At 35.9% G+C, this 10,421-nt stretch overlaps 1 protein-coding gene across 1 annotated transcript; it reads right to left on the reverse strand.

The window, feature by feature from the left end:
* Window positions 1-3,080: 3,080 nt before the first annotated feature.
* LOC133322989 (apolipoprotein D-like) lies at window positions 3,081-8,381 on the reverse strand. The gene is made up of 5 exons (XM_061531940.1): window positions 8,274-8,381; window positions 8,077-8,207; window positions 7,922-7,998; window positions 7,749-7,847; window positions 3,081-3,407 (listed from the first exon to the last, which is right to left on the reverse strand). Exons 1-5 carry the CDS (start codon window positions 8,364-8,366, stop codon window positions 3,163-3,165), a joined length of 645 nt encoding a protein of 214 aa, XP_061387924.1. The 5' UTR covers window positions 8,367-8,381; the 3' UTR covers window positions 3,081-3,162.
* Window positions 8,382-10,421: the final 2,040 nt, after the last annotated feature.

The following is a 10,421-nucleotide window of genomic DNA, read 5'->3' on the forward strand; positions in this document are numbered from 1 at the left end:
TGAGGTCTGTGAAGTTTTCTTGAATTCGGTTCAGATTTAGCTCCCATATATAACTTCGTTCGATTTTATATACAGGGTTGCCAATATTCGACGGACCCATGTTTTTTTTAAATCAAAGAAAAAAATAAAAATTTGGCGGTTGGCAATGTTAATCATTTAATTTGTTCCAAGTAGATTTGTTTACATAATTTTTTGAATATGATATCTCTCATATTGCCCTTTTTGCTGCATTTTCCATAGTTTTTGCAAAAATTTCGACCGGAATAGCGGCTATTTCTTCACGAATGTTGTCCTTGAGCTCTTCTACGGTCCTTGGCCTGTTAACGTAAACCTTTGACTTCAAATATCCCCACAAGAAGAAGTCAAGCGGCGACAAATCGGGTGAACGCGGTGGCCAGTCCAAATCACCACTTTTCGACATCAAACGGCCCGGAAAAAAATTCTTCAGAAAATCGATTGTTATGCGACTTGTGTGCGGTGGAGCGCCGTCTTGTTGAAACCAGAACTGCCTCATACGCTTTCGACGAATAATTGGCATCACAAAATTGGTCATCATGTCGCGATAACGCTCCTGATTGATGGTAACAGCATGGCCATTTTCATTTTGGAAGAAAAACGGCCCAATGACCGTTTTCGCACTAACGCCGCACCAAACTGTGATTTTTTCGTCATGAAGAGGCACTTCTTGAATCTCCTGAGGATTTTCAGTTGCGTAAAAACCGCAATTTTGCTTATTTACGGTCCCATTCAATGTGAAATGGGCTTCATCGGACATGATAATTTTGTTCCAAAATTGCTCGTCATCTTCGGTCATTTCGATGACTTTTGGGCCCATTCCAATCGACGAGGCTTGTCCGCAGGCAACATTCTTTGCGTCACTTGAATTTTGTACGGGAACTTATCTAATTGAGATTAGAATAGTGTGTTTTATGTTTAATTGAAATCGGATCAGTTATAGCTCCCCTTTCGTCCGATTTTATCTAAAGGGTTTATCAAACTCCCAATATGTGTGATTGAGACAAAATTTGGCGCAGCGTACTGAAATTGGTCCAGATAGACGTATGCGAAGTTTCGTTGAAATCGATTCAGATTTAGCATAGTTTTAGTTAATGGTACACCATAGATCACTATCCATTGCACGATATTATGTTTAGCATATTAAATCGAATATAGAATGACTAGTGTTAAGGTTTGTTTATATTTTTTGTCCGGTTTTATAGAAATGGTGAATGAAATAGCTAAAATTTTTCCGATTGGGACGAATTTGTGCACAACGTACCAAATTGGAGCTAAAATAAGGTGTATTGGATTTCGCATTCATATGTAGATATAACCCCTATATCTTGTGACGACGAAAGTCGCTGCCTCGTTTTTCGTTTTTTAATTCTTGTTGTATATTTGATCATTATGAATAAGATATGAATTCAAATTGTGTGTGCAAGTTAACCGTTAGGTAATAGGTGCCAATAATATGTGGGAGAGACATAATTAGTGTCCAAAATCACAAATAGTGAGGTACCTATTACGTGGTACTTTCTCTATAAAAAAGGGGGAGCCGATCAACAAGGAATATGTCGGTGAACAAGCGTCCAAGGTATAACAAATGTAAAGTGCGCGATCAAATTCGAGAATTCCACTCGGTGCAGGTGGAAAACACGTGAGTCAGAGTGGTGCGTCACATTTTTCCAGGAACTTAGCGGTGTTCGTAACCCTGGGTACCCTTCGCGTCTTGTCTCAGTAGGAATCCCCTTGAGGTGTCCGCAACCCTTGGGTCCCCGCGATCTAGCTCAGTAGGAACCCCCTTGAGGTGTCCGCAACCCTTGGCTCCCCCGTGTCTTGTCTCGTTAGGAACCCCTTGAGGTGTCCGCAACCCTTGGGTCCGCCGTGTAATGTTTCGTTAGGAACTCCCCTTGAGGTGTCCGCAACCCTTGGGTCCCCGCGATCTAGATCATTAGGAAACCCCTTGAAGTGTCCGCAACCCTTGGGTCCCACGCGATATAGCTCAGTAGGAACCCCCCTTGAGGTGTCTGCATCCCTCGGGTCCCCGCACTTCTTCTTGGGGTGTCCAAAGCCCTCGGACCTCTGGCATCTCGGCCTTACCTGTGGTGTCGCTCTAAATTCAATCACGACTTAGACCACTGGACAGCTCATTATCAAAACGCTGACAGGAGTACTTATCCAGGTCTCCCCAAGGAATTACCAAATCGGAATACTTACCCAGTTCTCCACTAGAACGGGCCCATTCAGAGTTTTGGATCCAGGTCTTCTCAAAGGACATGATAGGACTAAGAACGATCTACCGGTGTACTTAGCCATGTCACCGACGTAAGCAGCAGGAAGATCGTTACTCCGCTGGTTACACTATAATAAAAACTTTGTTCATCACCCCAAATAAGTAAATAAAACTAAACATTTGCCTAAAAGCCAAATCGATCAGCGTTATCACTCTCTCGGTCACTTCAATAAATTTCTGTGGCAGACCCTGGTCCCCGTGAGCTATCCCAGCAAACCGGATGGAACTTGTGTCGTTACAATCGTTTCGTTTGAGTTCGTGCAATTTGTGCACCAAATAACAAAGGTTTATCCTAGCAAGATAAAATTGTGGACATGGCACTGTGCTGCAGCATACCAAATATTGTATGCCATGGTTGCTCAAGTGGGTCCAGATTTACATGTAGCTCCCAAAAATAATTTAGTTTCATTTCACAAAAAACATATACTGACATTTGTACAGGGATATCCGCATAAGATTTAAGTACAGTGGTAGTTGCGTAGGGTATCATATGTTCGGACCTTCCGACGATATCGCTCCGCGTACTAGTTACATATGCCAAATTATATTGCTCTCCTCAAATATTGAACTCGTACAGTTAAAATAAAGGTTATTATAGACAGAAAATAATATGATTTATTTATATAAACATTAAAAAATTGAAAAAAAATAAAACTACAAAGCAATTTCTTTTTCAGTGTATCAATTATACAGCATGTGTTCTTCGAAATCATTTGACATTAAACTTTACCTTAGTTACTTAAAAAAAAACAATGCAATAAAAAATTACAATTCACTCAAGTCTATAAAGTGTACAATGAACGTCGCATAAAATACATAAATGACATAAACATCTCAACGATGCGTCTGATAAGACGCCCAAGCAATTCTCATGCCGTCTGAATGACATTCGACGGTGTTGTTGAACTGAAATCAATCGATTGATCTGAGACAGTTGAAGCGTCGGCAACTTGGTCACTGCCATTCTCGTCGTTGTCGTTGACATCTGGGCAATCGGTTTGGGTTGATTTCATTAGAAATTCTTCGGACAAATTATTATCTTTGATGACTTGTTTTGCGGCACGAATGGCCTCTTCGCTGGGTTGTCGTTGACGGCTTAATATCCAAATGATTTCTGAAAATAAACATGAGAACAGGAAGAGTTTTAAAAATGTGAGGTTTTGTGTTTGATGGACTGAGGGGCAATTAGTTATAATTTCTCATAAATCGTTTCTTTGCGAATAACCGCAATGTCCTCACTGTAATTAATTATAAAAGCATAAAAATAATTATATGTAGTATTTTGTATATGACTTACACGTGTGAAGTGCGTGCGTGTGTGAGACAATTTCTAATTGTTTTTACATTTTGCATAATTAATTACATTAAGCCCTGTAGAAAAGGTATAGCAATCAATGAAGAAACTGGGTTGAGTAGTTAGATTGACATTGATAAGCAGTATTAGATTGTAAATTGTATTGAAATAATATTTAATTATAAACCAGTAAGAAAAGTAGTAAAGTCGGACGCGACCGACTATATGATACCCTTCACCACTTTTGGTATATTCAACAGATGGGATCCTAACAGACGTCGCATTTTTGAAGGACCATTAACATGAACTTAAACATGTCATTCTGCAACCTATATTAAATTTTGGTCAGATATAGAGTTGCTTCTTACAATGGGACAAAATTATGTAAATAAATTTAAAGCAAAATATCGAAATCTAAACCGATTTCATCGAAACTTGTCACATGTTCGGCCACATTTTGAGTTCTTCATTTACTTATAAATCCACATTTGCATAGCGTATTGAATTTCATGCAAATCGAAAGATTTTTAGGGATTTTGGTGCACCATTTACCTACAATCGGACGAAAATATATATGGGAGCTATATCTAAATCTGAACCGATTTTTACGAAACTTGGCACACATCATTCTAGAATTAATTCCGTACGTTATACCAAAATTCGTGCAAATCGAACGATTTTCTGGGACTTTGGTGCACCATTTACCAAAAATCGGGCGAAACTATATATGGGAGCTATATCTAAATCTGAACCGATTTTCACAAAACTTAGCACATATCATTCTAGACTTAATTCAGTACGCTATACCAAAAATCGTGCAACTCCAAAGATTTTCTGGGACTTCGGTGCACCATTTACCAAAAATCGGGCGAAACTATATATGGGAGCTATATCTAAATCTGAACCGAAACTTGGCACACATCATTATAGACTTAATTCAGTACGCTATGCAAAAATTCGTGCAAATCGAATGATTTGCAGGGTCTAAAGTCCGTATTTCGGACAAAAATATATATGGTAGCTATATCTAAATCTGAACCGATTTTTCCCAATTTCAATAGGGTTCGTCCTTGGGCCAAATAAATGAGCTGTACCAAATTTCAGCCAAATCGGATTATAAATGCGACCTGTACTTTGTTTACAATTTAACATCAACAGACGGGTGGACAGACGGACGGACGGACGGACATGCATAAATCGACTCAGAAAGTGATTCTATGCATATTCTCAAAAGGAACCAATGGTCTATCTCGATTCCTTTTGTCTGTTACAAACATATGCACAAAGACATAATACCCTGTACCACAGTGTGGTGAAGGGTATAAAAAAGCTATGATAGACGACATGGTCAACTATGGTATTTTTTATATTTGCATAGAAAAAAAATATACAGAGAGGGGTGTTGAATGAGGCAAAATCCAATATTCACTGTGAATTCGTTTTGGCTGAATTTTAAGCAGAGATTTTTTAACATGTGATTAACAATGTTGTTAGCTTTAAAATCAGTTGATTAAAACCGGTACAAATTCGGATTTATTATTTGAAAATCAGGTTCAAAAATGTTGTGATCCGGTTCTGTTTCCTGTGAATGTATTCTCATTATGCTAAATGAGATATAATGATTATGATTTTTCGACCTTTCGAATGTTTATAATTTATAAATGGTTGATCGAACTTGAGGTCAATATTTGTATTAAATTATTAATTTTCAATATTACAAAATTCATCGAATTTCATCTTCTGGGAAGTATTTTGATTTTTAAATAACAAACATAAATAATGGAATATATTTATGGTAAATATTTAAACGAATCCGACGGTTTATGCTGGTGTACAATTTATTCGTAGTTATAAGGGTTTCTGAACATAAATCGGGTAAAAGTGGAAAAGGTCTATGAAAACATAGGAATGCCGATTTCATGTCTTTGGAGAGCCTATCTAAAATCTTAGGAAGAATATGTAGTAGAATATACTATATGATGCCATTTACAACTTTTGTTATATTCAAGCGATGTATCCTAAGAGACCTCGTATTTTTGAAGAATCATTGACATGAAATTGGGCTAAATTAAATATGTGAACAGTGTCTACATGTGAACCGACTTAACCCTACGATCAATAACATACATACATACCCTCCACCGAAGTATGGAGGGTATATTAAGTTTGTTTTCCGTTACTAACTCATTGAAATAATCATTTGTTAACATAGCTGAAGCCAAGCCAAGGACAAAAAGTGAATAGTTTTGGGTTAATTGACCTGCCGTTGCAAACTTTCCATGATATTGACCTCCAAACTTTTTTTGGTTGGAAGCTGTGTCTACTTTGATGTAAAACAAGTGAAAAAGCGTTAAGTTCGGCCGGGACGATTGACATTGATGGGAACTATATCTAAATCTGGACCGATTTTCAGGAAACTTAACACACATCATTCTAGAGTTAATTCATTACGCCACGCCATATTTCGTGCAAATCGAAAGACATATAAAGACTTTGGTACACCATTTACATAAAATCGGACGAAAATTTATATGGGGGCTATATGTAAATCTAGACCGATTTTCAGGAAACTTAACACACATCATTCTAGAGCTAATTCATTACACTATGCCAAATTTCGTGCAAATCGAAAGATATATAGGGACTTTGGTACACCATGTACATTAAATCAGACGAGCTATATCTTAATCTGAACCCATTTTTCCCAATTTCAATAGGGTTCGTCCTGTGAGCTGTGCCAATTTTATCCAATTCGGATCATAAATGCGACTTGCACTTTGTTCACAATTTAACATGGACAGACAGACGGACGGATATGCATAGATCGTCTTAAAAAGTGATTCTATGCATACTCTCAAAAGAAGCCATGTGTCTACCTCGTTTCCTTTTGCCTGTTACAAACATATGCACAAAGACATAATACCCTGTACCACAGAGTGGTGAAGGGTATAAAAAGGGGGTTATATGAGGACGACCACAAAAAGGGGGCAAATATTAAACATTTCTGGTAGAGAGATTTGTTAGTATATATGACTACTATATACCAAATTGCAGCGAATTCGGTTGAAAAACGCGCTCAAGAACCCCAAAATACCAAAAAATTGGGGATACCCTTATATGGGGGCTATCCGAAAAAATGGATTTTATGTGGAGGGATTTAGTACCAATTAATAACTCTACATACTAAATTACTGCCAAATTCGGGAGGAAAATACGATCAAAACCCCCAAAATACTGAAAATTAGGAGGTACCAGCTACCAGAAGAAGTGGACCTATATTTATAATTTTTTGTGGAGATAGTTAGTACCCAATTTACCAAACTTCAGCGTATTCAGTTGAAAAACGCGCTCACGAGCCCCAAAACTCCGAAAATTGGGAGGTACTGTTATATGGGAGCTATGCCTAAACGTGGACCGATATACCCCATCTTCGAACTTGACTGCCTGTAGACAAAAGGCAAACCTATGCAAAATTTTAGCACCCTATCTCAATTCTTTCAGAAGATAGCGTGATTACAACAGACAGACGGACATGGCTAGATCGTCTTAGAATTTTACCCTGATCAAGAATATATGTACTTTATAGGGTCGGAAATGAATATTTCGATGAGTTACAAACGGAATGACAAAATTAGTATACCCTCCATACTATGGTGGAGGGTATAATAATTTCAATACCCTTCATTGTGGACTTTGGGTATTTGGTGCACCGTTTAGACGAAATGGTATGATATTATTTATGGATACTATATGTAAACCATTAACATAAAATGGGTCGAAAGATATATAGTAGCTCTATCTAAATGGGAACCGATTTCAACAAAACCTCACGTACTTCAACCTGTGCTTATTTCAGTACGTTGTGCTCAAAGATATAATACCCTCTACCACAGTGTGGTGAAGGGTATAAAAATCCACGCTTGTAGCTCTTGAAAAATATTCTTAAAGTCTGCGCTTTTATTCCCTAAAATTTATTTTGAAAATTCAGGACTGCAAGTTAATCCTCAAAACCTATTTTAAAATCCACTCTAGAAGTCCTAAATAAAATACTTTAAAACTCCACGCTTGTGGACCCAAAACTTCCCCGCTAATAAATTTTTAGAATAATATTTTAAAAATCCACTCTTATCTATGAACAAAAATAAGCATAGCAATACTTACTTGTATGTGCAAATGAGCTGACATTTTTACAGCTGTAGACAACAACCCAATTGTCATAGTCGGTACCCAATATCAAATAATTTGGTTCATTGACTTCTTCTAAATAAATCAAAATGGAAACAAAAATAGGTTATCAGTGCTAGACTTTCGGTTCTTATTAAGTATTCACATACGATTTCTGAATGCAACTGCTAATTGGCCGGGTGCAATTACCTTGGCCGTACCCTGGACACTGCTCGATTTATTTACACTAACAAAAGAAAATAAATCATCGTCATTAGAACAAGTTCCCTGACTCAATGCGATTATTTTTCCACTCCATACTCACATGACAAATGTTCCGACATTCTTTACCGCCACCGTATTGTTGCCATTATTTTTATAAATGGCATATTGACATTTTTGTCCCGCTTCCCAAATGAAAGGATATTTTGAATATTCATACCAAATACCCATATACTGTAATGAAAATTAAGTGTATTAGTATGAGTAGTTATGTGTATACATATGTACGTATTTATTTACTCTATCCAAATCGAATGATTCAACAATTTTCACATTGGGGCAATTTTCTGGAAATGGCACCTGGCCCATGACGTTGTGAAAACACCACACCATCAACGATAATAAAAATACGCTAAAAAAATAAACGGGCGAAAAATAAATATTATTATAAATTATGAAAATTGAATGCAATTAGATGATTGCATATTAAATAAATAATACACATCTAACAATAATAGAGGTTTTAACAATGAAATATTTGTAATGATACTTTTTTTAAAGGTTATTACAAATATTGAAATGTGATTTAAATAAATATTCAATGTAAAACCACCATGATATATATTTAATTAAAAATAAACAAGTTTTCTGCACATATGAATGCATAGTAGGGAAGGTGTACAAATCAACGGAATGGAATCAAAAATCACAACAGATTAGGTACCCCCACCCCAATGCGTTGTGAAGTACGAACACAAACATGAGTGGTCAGTCCCTTGGAATTGCTTAAATAAATATCGGGCAACGGTATATTCAATTTAACAAATTTGAATATCTTCTAAATTCCCACAATTCCGAAATAAATATAATCAAAATTAAACGTTATTAAGTTCAAACTTCGAATAAACTACATCCTTTGGTGAGGATTCAAAACTTTCAGGAACCTTACATGAGGACGTTGACCAGAGATGGTCCGTCAGAAATAGTGACGTAAATGACATACATTTCCGACGTATAATACATACGTCAGAAACGTGGGAAACCCAAGCAAAACCATTAGGTTTTTGACAAAATAGCTATTTCCATTAATCAGTTTGGAAATTGCGAATGCTTTACTCAAATCCATATCAAATTTCAAATTTTATTTTCCAAAAAGTTTAAAATTTTTTAATAAGTTTTAGTAAGGAGTACTCATATATATGTAAAAATAATGTATATTCCTGAAAATAACTCTATTGTAATAATATTCAAATAAATGACGTTTACTACATTTATTACATTTTATACAGGTATATGACGTTTTCGACGTTTATGGGACGTTAATGGGTCAAAAACTACAGAAAATTGGACTGAAACTCATATTAGGGATTTAAAACAACAACTAGTCAAATCGACTGAACAAATGCTTTTTAAATCGAACAATCGATATTTATGGCATAATTTCGAGAAATCGGACGAACATATTAATAAAAAAATAATATTAAAATATTTTCGATACACTTCATTTTAGACTGTGGGTATTTGGTGCACCATTTAGATGAAATCGTACGATATTATGCATGGATACTATATCTAAATCCGAATAAATATCAACAAACCCCGTTTACATAAAATCGCACGAAAATATGTATTAGTGCTATATCTGATCGGATGCGATTTCATTGAAACCTCACGCACATTTTTTGGACTCTAGAAGTTGAGTTATGAAAAATGTCATCTCAGGTAAACCTTGGGAGTTTGGTGGCCAGTTTCCGTAAAATAGGACGAATAAATATGGAAGCTGTATCTAAATCTGAACCGATTTCTACAAAACTTAACACACTTAATTCTATAATAAATTTAATAGGTTATGCACAATTTCGTCTCAATCGAACAAACCTTTGGAGTTTGGTGCGCCATTTTCATAAAATCACTCGAAAAACATACACTGGTGGTCAAAACAAAAGCAACTAATAAATGGCGCATAAATTATCAAAAATAATGATATCGTCGCTGAAGAAAATATACCCCTTAACATAGTGTCTCAGCATGACAATAACTTCAACTAATCTTTGACATTTTCGATGTCAAAAATTTGGATTTTATAATGGGCATCACTATCATCAGATATTCACTCTACTAAAAAATCTTTGTAGTATCATAGACAAACATAAACTCTTTCCAAAGGTTCAGAATGCGAGGAGTAGGAGTATACCCAAGGATCAAATTTGAAATCTTATAGATTCAATGCCTCGTTGGTGTGCTATCGTAATCAAAAATAATGGTCATGTTGACGATTACTAGCACAATTTACTTATTTATAAGAAAAGTTCAAAAAGTTGCTTTAATTTTGACCAAGCAAAAATTAGGTCAACTTAGTTTTCCATAAAAAACATTCACTACAAGATTTTTTTTTAATTTACAGGTCAAATAGTCTGTTTGCAATTTCAATTCTGGTCTCCAAAACGC

Source organism: Musca vetustissima, unplaced genomic scaffold (genome assembly GCF_032173495.1).
Source record: "Musca vetustissima isolate MV318-11 ecotype Yass unplaced genomic scaffold, APGP_CSIRO_Mvet_v1 utg1867, whole genome shotgun sequence".
In the NCBI taxonomy this organism is placed as follows: Eukaryota; Metazoa; Arthropoda; class Insecta; order Diptera; family Muscidae; genus Musca; species Musca vetustissima.